This window comes from Thamnophis elegans, chromosome 4 (genome assembly GCF_009769535.1).
Source record: "Thamnophis elegans isolate rThaEle1 chromosome 4, rThaEle1.pri, whole genome shotgun sequence".
NCBI classification, from domain to species: domain Eukaryota; kingdom Metazoa; phylum Chordata; class Lepidosauria; order Squamata; family Colubridae; genus Thamnophis; species Thamnophis elegans.
The window spans coordinates 118,235,822-118,251,133 of NC_045544.1; the positions used below are offsets into that span (position 1 = coordinate 118,235,822).

At 45.4% G+C, this 15,312-nt stretch overlaps 1 protein-coding gene across 1 annotated transcript; it reads left to right on the forward strand.

The window, feature by feature from the left end:
• Positions 1-13,396: 13,396 nt before the first annotated feature.
• LOC116508446 (claudin-3-like) lies at positions 13,397-15,272 on the forward strand. The gene has a single exon (XM_032217076.1). It carries the CDS (start codon positions 13,473-13,475, stop codon positions 14,115-14,117), a length of 645 nt encoding a protein of 214 aa, XP_032072967.1. The 5' UTR covers positions 13,397-13,472; the 3' UTR covers positions 14,118-15,272.
• The last annotated feature ends 40 nt before the right edge of the window (positions 15,273-15,312 follow it).

Here is a 15,312-nt window from a genome sequence, read left to right on the forward strand (position 1 = left end):
TCTTATCAGATAAATTACCCTGGGTAATGGCAGCGCCTAGCCCATTTTGCCTGATTCCAAAACTAAACAGGATTTACCACTTGCACCTAATCATGACACAAGCTTAATCCAGCAACCTGTTTTTTACATCACATCCCTTCTCATGTTGTTACGTTCATCTGCTATCATGTTTCCTCTCTTCTGAGCACAAATCTGTTGTAAAATCAGTTAGGCTCTGTCACTCATAACCTTGGAGGAATGCAGTGATTTGGAACAGGCAGGGGTAATACAGGCAGGATTGAGACCAGCAATGAGGACAGCAAATTTCACTCTGGTTCAATTTTCTATTGAATTAATTCTCAATTTCAGATAATATAATAAGTGTTGATAACTCACCCTTATTGTGTCTTACAGCAACCCACGGCTAAGGCAGTTTAAAGCCAACTTTATTACAAATGAAGGCAAATATACGTGTCCCAGGATAATGTAAGATCAAATCTGGTCTTGGTGACTGATCCAGATTAGACCTTCAACTTTATAAGTCTATTTTTAAAGTAGTAATTACCTGTTCTTCTGATACTATTCTCCAATTGTTTCTGTTTGCCCAGTACATTTAAGCAGTCAGAGTGAACTCCAGGTCCTTTCAATTATATACTGGCGTCTTGTGGAATCAAATAAAATTCCCTCTCTGCTAAGATCCCTGCTCTCTGGAACAGCATTTCCCCCTCCCACCCCCGAGATATGGAGGGCACTCATATTTCTGGAAATTCAGAAAGCTCTTAATCCCTGGCTTTGCTCCCAGGTTTGCAATTAATGGGTTTATCGATGTATCAGTGGGTCCCTTGTGATGTCCAATAGAAGAAAATATCTGTAGCTCAGGAAGGATCTGTGACATTCTTGATGCTCTCTCAGGTTGGTAATGTTGTGACCTGCCAGCAGCCAGCAGAGCTGGGGGCAGACTCAGACAGTGAGGAGGTTGGGGAGCAACATGGGCCAGTCCTGGAGTCTGGGAAAGGCTCTGATGTGGGCTCTGCATTGGAGGCAGAGATGGGGCCAGGGCCGTCTGACAATTATCTGCAGCCTTCGTAATCAGATATCAGTGGGCCAGAAAAACAGCTGGAACCCGTTCCCAATGTGTGCATGCGCAGAGCTGCCAGGAGAAGGGAACAATTAAGGAACAAGGGCTGACTCAGGAGTAAAGGCACAGGTGGATGGTGAATGGCCCCTCCCATGGGGAGTAAAGAGGAGCGAAAGGAGAGCGGAGTATGCAGGAGACAATTAGTTCGCTTAATTAGTGTGAAGATCTGTTTGTGACTCTCAGACATTCCTTGCCAAGTATTTTCTTGTACAGCATTGTATTTGGAAGATATTGGCCTGGCAGCTCTCCAAGTCTGATAATGTCTGTGGTTGTAAATTCACCCTTGAAAGACTGTTTGCTGGGACTTTGCTGGATGTGAATGAGAGGAATTCGCATTAGCTTAATAAAAAGGGATTTTGTCAGGACAAGGAGTCTGCTTCGTGATTTTGTGAAGCCTAGAACAGGTTGCTGCTTGCAGACATTCCATTACCTGACTGGGTAACATCATCAGCGCAACACTGTCACACTGATGATGATACATAGTTGGCTAAACAAATGTCTGCAAGCAAACAACCAAGCTCAGGGAGCACCGTGAGTTCTCCTGAGATATTTTCATACAGTCTTATGAAGTGAGCAGCCATATACATCTAATACCTGAAATTAAATTATTGCATTTCATCCACAGTGTGAGTGATAACATGATCTGGGGTTTGTTCAGCTCCTATGGGTCACTTTGGGCTACTGGAAACCCATGGCTCATCCTGGTTATTGTTTACTGGGCTTTGATCTTTAAGCCATAAGAAAAACTGGACACTGAACTTCTGCAAGATTGTTTTGAGGTGCTTCTCCTTGTCCTAGATGGGTGACTTGATTGAAAAAAGTTTACCCCTGTTTGTGAAAGAACAGCCCTCCACTGCACACAGGACACCAGTTCTAATCAGCAAGCATTATAAAGAAGGAGCCTGTTGCAGTCCTCGAATTACAGTTAGTCACTTAATGACCGTTTGAAGTTATGACAAACCTCCCCATAGCCACTTACAACCCAATTTCAAAGTTCCAATGCCCCCACCACCACCACCACCACCACAGTCCCATGATCACATTTGGGCTACTTTGCAAATGGATTTATGGCTATTTGAACTGCCCCGTGATCACACAACTGCAATTTGTTGTGTGTGTTTTTTTCTGAAACTGGTATTTACTTTGGTTTCCAGCCCAAAAAAGCAAAATAGCCATTGGGTACAATGGGTTTACTTAACGACCACAGTGTTTGCTTAACGACTGCCTTAAAAAGTTGCAAAATCAGCCGTGGCAACATGGTGATCTTCTTAATGACTGGCTTGACTCAGGACCATAATTCTAGGCTCAATTACGGTCATAAAAGCAGGGGATTCTGGGGGTTGAAGTTCACACGTATCAAATTTGAAAAGTTTGAAAAACACTGGTCCGCGGAAGCAAATAGTCAGAAAGAATCTGGCAGCCCAAGGGATTTTTATTAAACGACATAGGCTTGCTTGTCCACACATGTAAAAAAAAAGGAGAAGGTTTTGATTGCATGGTTTTAGCTGCCCTTTAGACTTTTTTGACCCTCACTTCCCACAGACATTCCTGAAAAAGAGTCACCTCTGTGTGTTACTAATTTGATGTGGTACATTATGTTTCTGTTGGAAAAGGGGTGTGTGTGTGTGGGGGGGTGTCTTTGTTTTCTGTTTTTATTATTTGTGGAGATGCTGTTTTACCCATTCCCGTGACCCGTCAAAACCGCGGTAGACAAAACCGCACTCGACGAAAGCGCGTACCTGACGTCATCAGCAGCGCGACGAAAAAAATTAAAAATAAATTAAATTGAAATTAAAATAAAATTAAAGCAAGCCGATTCACATAAAGGTAAGGGTTAGGTTTAGGGTTAGGGTTAGGGTTAGGGTTAGGTTAAGGGTTAGGGTTAGGGTTACGTTAAGCGTTAGGGTTAGGTTTAGCGTTAGGTTAAGGGTTAGCGTTAGGTTTAGCGTTAGGTTAAGGGTTAGGGTTAGGGTTAGGGTTAGGGTTAGGTTAAGGGTTAGGTTTAGGGTTAGGTTTAGGGTTAGGTTTAGGGTTAGGTTTGGGGGGGTTAGGGTAAGGTTTTCGCTTTAATTCTAAATTTACCGCTCACAGCGCGATGTTTTCGTTGCACTGTGATGACGTCACGTACGCACTTTCGTCGAGCGTGCTTTTGTCTACCGCGGTTTTGTGGTGGAACCACCCATTCCAGGAGCCATTGGCCACAAAACTCTCCCAACCAGCCCTTGGACAAACAGTGGAAAACAGTGCTTGCTCATTATTGATTCTTCCTTCCCACTTCATTGCCCCACGCCCTTCCGTTAGCCTGGCTGAGAGGTCCCAGAACCAGAGAAGGGCCAGGGGATGAAGTAGGGGGGAACTCTCCCAATATGCTGACAGGGAAGTTCTCTCCCAGTTCACCCCATTCCTCTGCACTTCCTCTGCATCTGCAATTCATTTTTGCCCATTTCTACCCCACTGCAATCAAAATTTGCAGTGCCACAAAGAAGAAGGGGGTCAACTTATTTTCCAAAGCATCAGAAGGCAACATGCAATGGATGGAAACTGATCAGGGAGAGAAGCAACCTGGAATTAAGGGGAAACTTCCTAACAGTGAGGACGGTTCACCAGTGGAACAGAAGTTGCCTTCAGAAGTTGTGGGTGCTTCATCGCTGGAGGTTTTTAAGAAGAGACTGGATAGCTATTTGCCTAAAATGGTATAGAGACTCCTGCTTGAGCAGGGGGTTGGACTCGAAGACCTTGAAGGTCCCTTCCAGCTCTATTCCGATGGATGGATGGATGGATGGATGGATGGATGGATTGAAAAGAGTCTCAGAGGCTCACACAGAATATGATCTGGGTACTTGAGAGACCGCCTACTGCCAATTACCTCCACTAGGCCAATAAGATCCCATAGATTAGGCCTCCTCCGAATTCCATCATCCGGTCAATGTCGACTGGCAACTACCCGGAGGAGAGCCTTCTCGGTGGCTGCTCCGACCCTATGGAACAAACTCCCCGTGGAGATTCGTACCCACACCACCCTTCAGACCTTCCGCGTAGCCCTTAAAACCTGGCTGTCCCGACAGGCCTGGGGCTAAAGACTTCAACCCCACCCGAATAATACGACTGTTGTGTTTTTTAACGATGTATTGTCTTTATGTGTATAACTTGTTTTGTACTTCCCCTCCCCTTGAATTGTGAGCCGCCCTGAGTCCCCCCAGGGAAAAGGGCGGCATACAAATAAAGTTAAAATCAAATCAAATCAAATCAAATAAAACCAATTGAACATGATATAAAACACCTAACAAATAATAGAAACAATCAACCTCCAAGCATAAAAAGGCAAACAATAAAAACAGAAGTTGATTAAAATCAGGGAAAGGCCGAATATCAATATCAGTATCACGAAATTCAATGCCAACCCTGAATATCAGCAGCCTGATCTCAATCAGGAAATTGTTTCAGTGTTGAATCAGATCAATCGGGCCAGGCTGGTTTTGTTTAGAGTAGATGATGCTGCAGATTTTTCTGCCAGGTCGACTTATCAATATGTATTTGGCACTCACCTGTGGCCTCTTAGTCAGTCGACAGCTGGCTAAACCTGCCATTCAAACCCACCACGTATGTACTCTCATTGATTAGGGAGAGTGATTGTATTGCTTTCACTCAGTAGGAGGAAAAACGGAGGCAGGGAAATACCCATCCCTTTCCTTTCCTTGTCCCTGGTGAAAAGGGCAAGGACAGCCCTGATTGCTGGACTTGTTATTCAGTGATAACTACAGGCGTCCAGCATGTCAGCATAGTTGATGCTGGGCTAGAGCTTGGAGAGAAGCATCTGAATGTGGCTGGCTGGCTGTGTCCGAACAATTCAGCAGTGGGGAAAGGTCTAGTCCAACTCACGGCCCACAGGCCAGATGCGTCATGCGAAGGGGGGGGGGGAAAGTTGTGCTATGTCAAGTGATGGTGCCATGACAACGCGAGTTTGACACGCCTGGTCTAGAATGGCACTGAGTGTTGAGCACTCTCATATTTAATGGTTCTGCCACCTGATACAGAGTAGCCCTGAGAAGGCAGTCAAAACTTATGCCTCACCTGACATCTTTGCACCTGAGAGAAATGCTTGCCCTCTTTCTCCTGCAATGGTTCTAAGTAACAGGAATCTACGTACATAAATCAGTGTGTATTTCTCAAACTTGGCCACCATGCTGGTGAATTCTAGCAACTGAAGTCCATACATCTTCAGGTGGTCAAGCAGGGGTGGGCTTCAAAAATTTCAGCAACGGGTTCTCTGCCCCTTTGCTCAGTGGCTGTGGCTATGGTGGCCGTGGCCTGGTCAGTCTCCTGCACCATGGCGGGGGCGTTTTTGCCTTCCCCAGGCTCCAGAGGTCCTCCGGAGGCAGAAAACATCCACCACAACTTCCAGGAGGCCCATTTCCCCCCCTCCACAAGCCTCCGTGTGGGTTCTGCACTTGCATCCAAAACGGACTGCGTGGCGACTCCCAGAAGGGGCAGAGCAGAGTGGGGCGGGGTGGGCGGGGCCAGCTAGAAGTGGGATTTGGAAGTTCTCTGAACTGGCCATAATGTTAGCGACGGGTTCTCCCGAACCCAGGTGAACCTGTAGCAGCCCACCCTTGGTTGAGAGACACTGTATTAAAGGGAGAAAGTATCATTAGTTAAACGGCACCATTCTGGTACGATGCTTCGGAGGGCCCACCCGCCCTCCTTACCTATGTTTGACCCAACCGGGCCATTTGCGCATGCGCATGCAGTATATGGCGCCTGCACGACTCCCTGCCAAGTAACTGGAGCGTCGCAGGACGGTGGTGCACATGTGTGCACAGCGGGCATGCACATGGTGGACTCTCGGCCCCCTCGCAGCGTACTGGTTGCGATGGGATCTGGAACCCACCACTGATCCACTGCCTTCCAGACATACCTTGATACAGCCCATTTGTGACGCGTGGTTTCTCTACAGCCAAGATCACGTGCTTGTTTGCCTAGAATAGATCATATACAAAAGTGCACATTTTGACTATGGTCAAAAATGTTGAGATGGCAGTCATGATAGGGCAATCAAGTCTTTGCTTGATTTTTTTTTAAAGGCTCCCTGAGGATAACCTTGATCTTACAGATCATATTTCTAACCCTAACCCTACCCAAAGCAGCTAGGTTTGCATTGTACAGTAGGTGGGCAATTCTTTGGTGCTCTTACTGTGAGGAGCGGCTGAGCTACAATGAACAGGGCAGGAATCGAATGGATGGAAGCACATTGCAAGCAGGGATGCGATTTTCTGGTTTTATAAAAAAATAAGCCTATTTTAAGGCTTACAATATAGTTTTTGTGGGCTCGATTTGGTGGGAAACTATATTAATTACTGCCCCGTCTAATACATACACTTCAGAGAGTTTGAGAGAAAGAATAAAAAGGTTTGGGTGTTAAGAAATAGTATTAAATTGCCTGTCCTAAAGTTTATAACATATATCACTGTACCATTCTCTCTGTTTGTCTGTCTTTCTCTCTCTCTCTCTCTTTCTGTCACACACACACAGAGAGAGAGAGAGAGAGAGTGTGGGCGAGAGAGAGAGAGAGAGGGAGAGAGAGAGGGAGAGAGCGCGGGAGCGAGAGGGGGGGGGAGAGAGAGAGTTTCTGCCACAGCTTCATCATAGTTCCAAGCCTCAGTTCCAAGAAATTAGCATCTTAATGAAAACATAGCAAACACAGCATTTACATTTGTAAATCCCCACGAAGTTCTGAGGAAACCTGAAACCCAGAAAGCAAGAATCATACATTTCTGAAGTCACGTCTCAAATATGAGGAAACAGGAGAGACATAAACAAAAAGAGAGATAGAGATTTCTCAATAACTCAGACTGAAAAACAACAAAGTGAAACCATATATCAACAGGGCAGAGTGAGATATCAGATGTGGCCAGACTCCAACAGCCCAGCCATCTTGGTCCAAGCCCAGTTTAGAATACCATAAAAGAAAGAAAATAAAGTAATAAAGTAATATACTGGCAGGGTTCATACAGCACGCAAAGCCAGGAAAGCAGATGCATTCGCAAACATACTAATCCTGGATGATGTTTTTGTGTCTGTTGTTAAACCCAGCTCATTTGATGAGTTGATGATTCAATTTATTGTGCAAATCCAGACTGTGGGTTAATTCAGGAAGTTCATGATTCCAGTTCCTCTCAGGAGGCACCTGGATTCTGCCAGAACCAGAGGGGATGCGGTCAAAGCAGCAAGATGGCAGGTGTGGCATCACGGTGCAACTTCCTCTTTGGTACATCCATACCATGCACCTACAAAAAGGAAAAGTTTGCCTATTAACCGCGTGTCACCTGTTTTGGCCATCCCCCTGGGAACAGTACTGCCTTAGCCAAATTGTGTCACTAAATACCAGCACAGCTGCTCACTAATTTTCAATGAGTAATAAGCATCAGATACAGTTTACATGCAAAGAAAAGCATTCAAAACAAAAACAGAAATTTGGGGAATCATAAATCCCATCTCTATAGTGTCATCATTATGTCACCATCCAATCCAATACAGCTCTTGACTCCTGGGGAAAAGAAAAGAAAAAGAAAAGGGAAAGGGAAAAATACAACCCTAACTGCCAAAGCATTTGTCCACTCCTGTTCTAAATGAAAGCCGAATCTTCAAAGAAAGAAGAATTCACACAAAGGGGTCATCCTGTCTTTGGGCATAATGTAGGGCAGTGTTTTTCAACCTTTTTTGTGCAAAGGCACACTTTTTTTCATGAAAAAAATCACGAGGCACACCACCATTAGAAAATGTTTAAAAAATTTAACTCTTCCTATATTGACTATATATAAAGTGTTTTTCCCACGGCACACCTTACACTATGTCACGGCACACTAGTGTGCTGCGACACAGTGGTTGAAAAACACTGATGTAGGGAAAGGGCTGGTGGTAAGCCATTGGGATGAGAGTCCTGCTCCTTTTAAATTGTCTCAGTCTGTTCCTCCACTACTGTTAAAATTAGATTCTGCTGATAACATGTGTTCTGACCCAGCTCCCCAAACATGACAAACCCTCTGTAATCAATCAACGCTTCCTTTATTAGGAATGCCAGCAGCCCCGGCAAAAAGTCTCTCTCTTACAGTGGGCTAGCAAGTCTGTCCAGCAGGAGAATGAATAATTGTCTGCCAAACCTATTCTGTTTTGTCTTGTTTGTTTTTTGTATTACCCCCTCCCCTATGAGTTTGTTAGCCGCCCTGAGTCCCCCCGGGGAATAGGGCGGCATAGAAGTTTAATAAACCATAAACCAAACCATCTCCACCCCCTGCCTTTTATCCCCAAAGCTAGGGTGGAGCTTCGCTAGCAGCAGTGGCTCTTCCATCCTGAGGATCGGCCCACGGATTTCCACTGCTCTCCTCTCCTCTGCTTTCTGTGTATCCGCGCGCCAGGCACTGGACCCAGCTGTTCCTCCTCTTCCTCATTAGCCACCTCCAGATTGGGGGCTGTTGACTCTCCATCTGAGGGCTGTAAGACATCCCAGGTGCTGCTTCTGTCTCTCTCTCTCTCTCTGACAGCTCCATTCCCTCTTTCCCCTCTCTCAGGTTGCCTTGATGCTGATCCTGACTCCCACGCCTCCTCCTCCTCTGATTCGTCTGCTGGAGAGGCCAGTGGCCAATAGGCCAAAACAACATGATTAGCTTTTGGCCATGTAAGGAAAGGGATCTTTACTAGACTGTCAGGCAACAAAGATGTTTGGGACCAATGATTAGACTACCAAGTCCAGGCTGAAAAACTCCAGACAAAGGCTTAATTTTCTGTATCACACTACTGTCATGTAATGGTAGTCCGGATCTCTTGGTTCTACTGGTGCTGGGAAGCTGGAAAGATTTTTTTTGTAAGGTATATATGGGTGTTTTTCATCATGCTCCAGTTGGCATTCCATAAATTTAATATAAGAACATAAGCATAAGAACATAAGTTATGCCCCCACCCCCGTGGGTCAGACTCCTGGCCCATGTAGTCAACTGTCTGTTTTCACAGTGGCCAATCTCAAAAGAAATTTCCCTAATTTCCCAGCAACTGGCTTTCAAAGGCAGCTCCACTACCACCAAGGCTAATAGCCATTGATCTCCATGACTTTCATGAATTGATCCAACCCTTTTTTTGAGGCCACTTCTCTGGGTAGCGAATTCCAAAGTTGAATTATATGTTGTGTACAAAGTTATTTCCTTCTGTCTTCCATTATTCAATTCATGATTCTTCCATGATTCTTCCTTGATTCAATTTCACTAAGTGACCTCTGGTTCTAATATTTTGGGAAAGGGAAAAGAGCTTCTTTTTGTCCACACTATGCAACATTCACTGGAGAAGAGCCTGATGCTGGGAGAGATTGAAGGCAAAAGAAGAACAGGACGACAGAGAATGAGGGAGCTGGATGGAGTCACCGAAGCAGTAGGTGTGAGCTTAAATGGACTCCAGAGGATGGTAGAAGAAAGGAAGGCCTGGAGGAACTTTGTCCATGGGGTCACGATGGGTCGGACACGACTTCACAACTAACAACAACAATGCAACATTTTGTACATCTTCCTCATGCGCAAGCGATCGTGGGTGCACCTCGGTACACCCACGTTACACCTATCCTCCGCGAGCTGCACTGGTTACCGATCAGTCTCCGGATACGCTTCAAGGTGCTAGTCGTAACTTATAAAGCCCTTCATGGTATTGGATCTGGGTACTTGAGAGACCGCCTGCTGCCAATTACCTCCCACAGACCCATTAGATCTCATAGGGTTGGCCTCCTCCGGGTGCCATCTACCAGCCAATGCCACCTGGCTATTACCAGGGGGAGGGCCTTCTCTGTGGCAGCTCCGGCCCTCTGGAATTAACTCCCTGTAGGGATTCGGACCCTCACCTCTCTCCAGGCCTTCCGAAAAGCCGTCAAAACCTGGCTTTGCCGGTAGGCCTGGGGGTGATGAGTTCCCTCCCCTCTCGACATGTATGGTTGTGTGATTGTTGTCGACTTTTATTATTTGTATTTTGTCTTTTATGTTCCCCCTTATCCCCTTTGAATTGTTCGCTGCCTTGAGTCCTCCCGGAGAAGGGCGGCATACAAATAATAAAATACAAATACAAATGTCCTTTCTCATTTGCATGCTTTGTAGATGAAAAAAGGCCCAAATGTCACAATCTTTTGATTTGATTTGTTTATTTATAGGCCGCCCTTTTCCCTGAGGGGACTCAGGGCAGCTTACAATCAAAAAAGGGAAGGGGAGTGTAGGACAATACCAAAAAGAGATGTGCACAAAGTAAATTAGACAGTAAAACTCAACATTCACTCTTCTAGACAACATTCACTTTTCTCCTAGAGAAGCAGCTCCAGCCCCCTTGATTGTCTGAGCTGCCTTTTTAAGCGCAGAATTGCACACAATATTCCAGGTGTGGTCATACCATTGATTTATATAAGAGATTGTGAAACTGACTTTTTTATTTTCAACTCCATTTCTTATTATCCCTATCAAGCTGTTGGTCTTTTTTTTTACAATGGTTGTACACAGTGTTGACACCTTAATTGAACTGTTTACTGTTCATTCAGGATCTCTTACCTCATCAGGAAAGCTCTGATCCCATTAGTTCTATGGATACAGTAACAGATTTTTTTTGGCACTAATTTGGCACTAATGTGCGTAATTCTTGGCCATCATTTCTTCTTCAGGAGATGGCTAGATTGTTTCTTGGTTTGCTATTTGTGCTGTGACAGGGAATAAGGTACATTTTCAACCTGGCCGCTAATCTGCCATTCTGGGCAGTTTGTCATATTTAGAGATAAACAAATTGGGAAGCATTGTGTGCAAATTAGATTGTGGATCAGGAGCTATTTGGGAGTGTGTATTCAAGGGTGGGATAAATACAAGTTCAAACAAACTGACTTTAAGATAGTTTATCTTACTCCAACAAGCTTGGCTCAAAGGTCACGAAGCCTTAAATAAACTCCAGAACAGAAAGCAGAAAAGAGAGGTTTGTCGAGGACTGCTCAAAGGATTCAGCTAAACGTCATCTGGTTCAACTTGCTGCCTCCAATATTGTCAGACAACTTTAGTACAAAACTACTTTGTCGATTAATACCTTTACTAAACTGTATTATTGGCTGCTTGTTTGCTGTGTGCAAACCAACTACAAAGGAAGGTGGCCTGAGAAATCCCTTTATGAGTGGAAAAAGAAAAAAAATAATATTTTACTATTTTTCCTTTCACTGGGGCTAAAAGGGAAAGTCGCAGAATTCCTGTCAATTTCACCCAGTCAAACCAAAGACAGATCAGCCCTGGAGGATTCCTTTGTACTTAGTTAAAATCTGAAAAACATTGTTTCACTTATTCTATCACTGAACTTTAAAAGGAAAAAAAAAAGCCCAGTTTTTCACCATGGCTTGAGTCAGAGCTATTTGTGATGCAGAGTCAGAAAATACAGGCAAAGTGTTGTTAGTTGCTGGCTGGAGATGGTTTCTGAATGACATCATCCAATGTTCTCCTCTCAGGAGATGCTGAAGTGAACTGGAAATGTGGCTCTACCCCGAGTTGTACCCATCGAACCAAGTATTTTGCTGGTAGCGGGTCCTAGGGATTTCAGGGGATATTGGGTCTGTCTTGGGCCTATTACCCCTACTATAAAAGACTAAAGCATATAGTGAATTCTTTCATGCTTTCAGGAACTGGGTATGTTCAGTCTAATGAAGAGGAGGACTAAAGGTAACATGATAGCACTCATCCAATATTTGAATGGCTGACACAAAGAAGAGGGGGACAACCTATTTTCCAAAGCACCTGAGGGCAAGACAAGACATAATGAATGGAAACTTACTAAAGTGAAATCCAACCAAGAATTGAGACATTTCCTATCAGTGAGAACAATTAATCAGTGGAAGGGCTTGTCTCCAGAAGTTGTGAACGCTCTATCACTGGAGCTTTTATAGAAGAGATTGAACAGCTATTTGTCTAGAATGGTATAGGGCAGGGGTGTCCAACCTTGGCCACTTTAAGACTTGTGGACTTCAACTCCCAGAATTCCCCCAGCTAACATGACTGGTTGGAGAATTCTGGGAGCTGAAGTCCACAAATCTTGAAGCTGCCAAGGTTGAACATTGGTTGGGTTAGGTTGGGCATTGGCTGGTTTAGGGTCTTCTGTTCGAGTAAGGGGCTGGACTAGAAAACCTCCAAGGCCCCTTTCAACTCTGTTATTTAGTATTCTATATACAGGAATATATATAGGTAGAAACTGTTTCTACCCTTGCTGCTCTTCTCTTCAGAGCCTGATATATCCATGTTACAATATTTGCTTCTATTTTGTGTTCGATTAAAGCTAAGGTTTCTTTTCCACCACCCCTGTACAGTACTTCTGGTAGGCCTACTTCCAGTAGGCCCATTTTTTGCCCTCCCAGGGCCTCCGCACAGGCTCTGCACTTACCTGGCACGATGAATGGGCCGCGTGGAGACTCCTGGGAGGGATGGGCAGGGCCAGCCAGTGCTTCCAGCTACCAGTTCGGCTAACCAGATGTAAAATTAACATCCAGTTCACCTGAACCTGTGCGAACCGGCAGAATCCCATCCCTGTGCCAGATCATTCCTTGCCTCCCCACTCTAGTGGGTCAGGTAGATGTGACCGGCAAGGGACGATCCCTCTGATAGCTTTGTTTAAACTGTGCGAAAGAATGTCACGAAACGGTTTGGAGGTAAAAGGTTCATCATGAGCTTGTTAAAAAACACCCAGAAGTGGAGAGCTTAGCTAATTAAGTGCACCCCATGCTTATTATAGGATGTTAGCCGAAACTATGCCTGTCTTCAATAAATCAGTAAAAAATGATGAATTATCAAGAAATTCCGATGTATATCTGAGGTTTATGATTTAAAGGCAGTTTGTTGACTATCAGCAGTCATGCTTGATTTGGACTTGAGAGACCCAGCCCAACGTTGAAATGCAACAAAGGAAGCCCGGTGAATCAAGAGCCTCCTTACAAGGCATTTTTTGCTTTTTGCTACCAATCTTTGTCTGCCAGTTTGCTCTGAAACTGAGTGTCACGCCAAGCAACCAGCTGGAATTCAGTTCAAGGGTAATTTCCCGTTTGCCCTCTGCAGAAAATTTCCATTTCTCATAAATGCCATCTCAAACAAAGAAAAAGAGAGAGAGAAAGAGAGGATGGTACAAGGGTAGGGCAGGTTGAGAGTCCGTTGGTGACGCCCCACCCATGCTTGAGCTATAGAGCCCGCCCAGGTGACAGGACAGTTTATAAATCAGCTCAGAGCTTTGGGTGCTTCACCTGCTTTGCTCAGAACCTCGCGACTAGAAAGCAGCAGATTTGCATTGCAGTTGGGAAGGCAGTGGCTGATTTGTCGGCGCCAAGATGTCGATGGGTTTGGAGATTGGCGGCGTATCCCTGTCTGTCATAGGCGTGATAGGCACCATCTTGTGTTGCGGGTTGCCTATGTGGAAAGTGACTGCTTTCATCGGCTACAACATCGTCACTGCGCAGTTCACCGGGGAAGGGCTATGGATGAACTGTGTGGCTCAGAGTACCGGCCAGATGCAATGCAAGGTCTATGATTCCATGCTGGCATTGGCACCAGACCTACAGGCTGCTCGGGCCTTAATCGTCATTGCCATTGTCCTTGGGGTGATGGGGATCCTCATTTTCCTGATGGGAGCACAGTGCACTCGCTGCATTGAAGATGAATCTACAAAGGCCAAGGTCACCATCACTTCTGGGGTCATCTTCCTGCTGGCAGGCCTCCTGACTCTCATCCCCGTCTGCTGGTCTGCCAATCAAATTATCCGCGATTTCTACAATGTAGCAGTCCCAGATTACCTGAAACGTGAAATAGGACCTTCACTCTACATTGGTTGGGCAGCAGCAGCCCTTTTCCTTTTCGGAGGAAGCTTGCTCTGCTGTTCCTGCCCCCCCAAGGAGGAGAAGTACAGACCCACAACCATGGCCTACTCTGCACCCAGGTCTACTGCGATGAGCTACGACAAGAAGAATTACGTATGAAGTGGCGGGAACACCCTCATGGTTGTAAGTGTTACATGCCTACAAGGATGGGTTAAATTCACCTTTGCTTGTTCAAGAAGAAGAAAAAACTTCCACCAAGATTTTTTCTCATGTTCAGTGAGAATTTGTACAGCGATCGTCTGTATGGCTCCCTTCTCATTGATTTCCTAAGAACGGAAAGGAACTTGCCTGGCCCCATTTTTCTTTGTTTGCCTCTGATATAAAACATTCTCAGACTTTCATCGAACACTTAACTGGTGAGACCCCATCCCAATTGCTGAAGCTTGGCCTTCAGGCCTCCCTTCAGGAGTCAAAGTGACTGCAGACGGTTAGTATAAACCTGGAAGGATCAAGTGGATTGTTTCTTTGAATGATGGTTTCTGTGCTGTTGGATTCCCCCACCCCTTACCCCCCTGCCGCTTGGCTCCCAACTTTGGACACCTGTGTTTTCTAACCATATGTGGTTTCTGAAAGGGAAGCCTTCAAGCAATGGGGGAAGAGTATGATCATTTGCTTGACATGGGGACGAGAACAACATCAGCACTTGGGGCAGCTGGACAATTGTTGAATATTCCTGGGACATGGGTGGCAAGTGGCAGAGACTGTTCTTTCCCTAACGTTTTATACAGCATACTAAGAGTGCTTAGCTTGAATCACGGTTAGTTTTGGAGGCTATTGTGTTGCACCAACCCAACCCAATTGCTTAATTTATGATTCAATGCCTATTTGAGCCTGGTTTGATTCAGTACCCAAGTGAAATGTGTTGGGAGGACATGACCAGTGAGCCTTTTCCACATTGAACAACAAGTCGTGTATTTGAGATGGGGGGGGGGAAACAGCTGTCTGAGGAAATTTGTCAGCCACCTTTGAGCATCCGACCACGGGAATTTGTGTGGATGAGGAATCAAGAAGGCTTATGCCTTTCTTCTTCTCATTCTGAGCCTTTTAGAATGAGGGCAAGGCCCCCTCTTCCCATCCTAAAGAACAGCCAGCCATGAAGGTACTCCTCCTTGAACTGCACGTTGACAGCAACTGGTGGAAGGGAGAGAGGTAAAGAACTGCCAGTGGCCCCTCCAGCCAAATTGAGCCAAGGTGGCGCAGTGGTTAAATGCAGCACTGCAGGCTACTGCTAGATCAGCAGGTCAGCGGTTCAAATCTCACCGGCTCAGGGTTGACTCAGCCTTCCATCCTTCCG

What these genes read in the sequence shown, in the direction of transcription:
- LOC116508446 (XM_032217076.1), top strand. Translation starts at nt 13,473, where the DNA reads ATGTCGATGGGTTTGGAGATTGGCGGCGTATCCCTGTCTGTCATAGGC.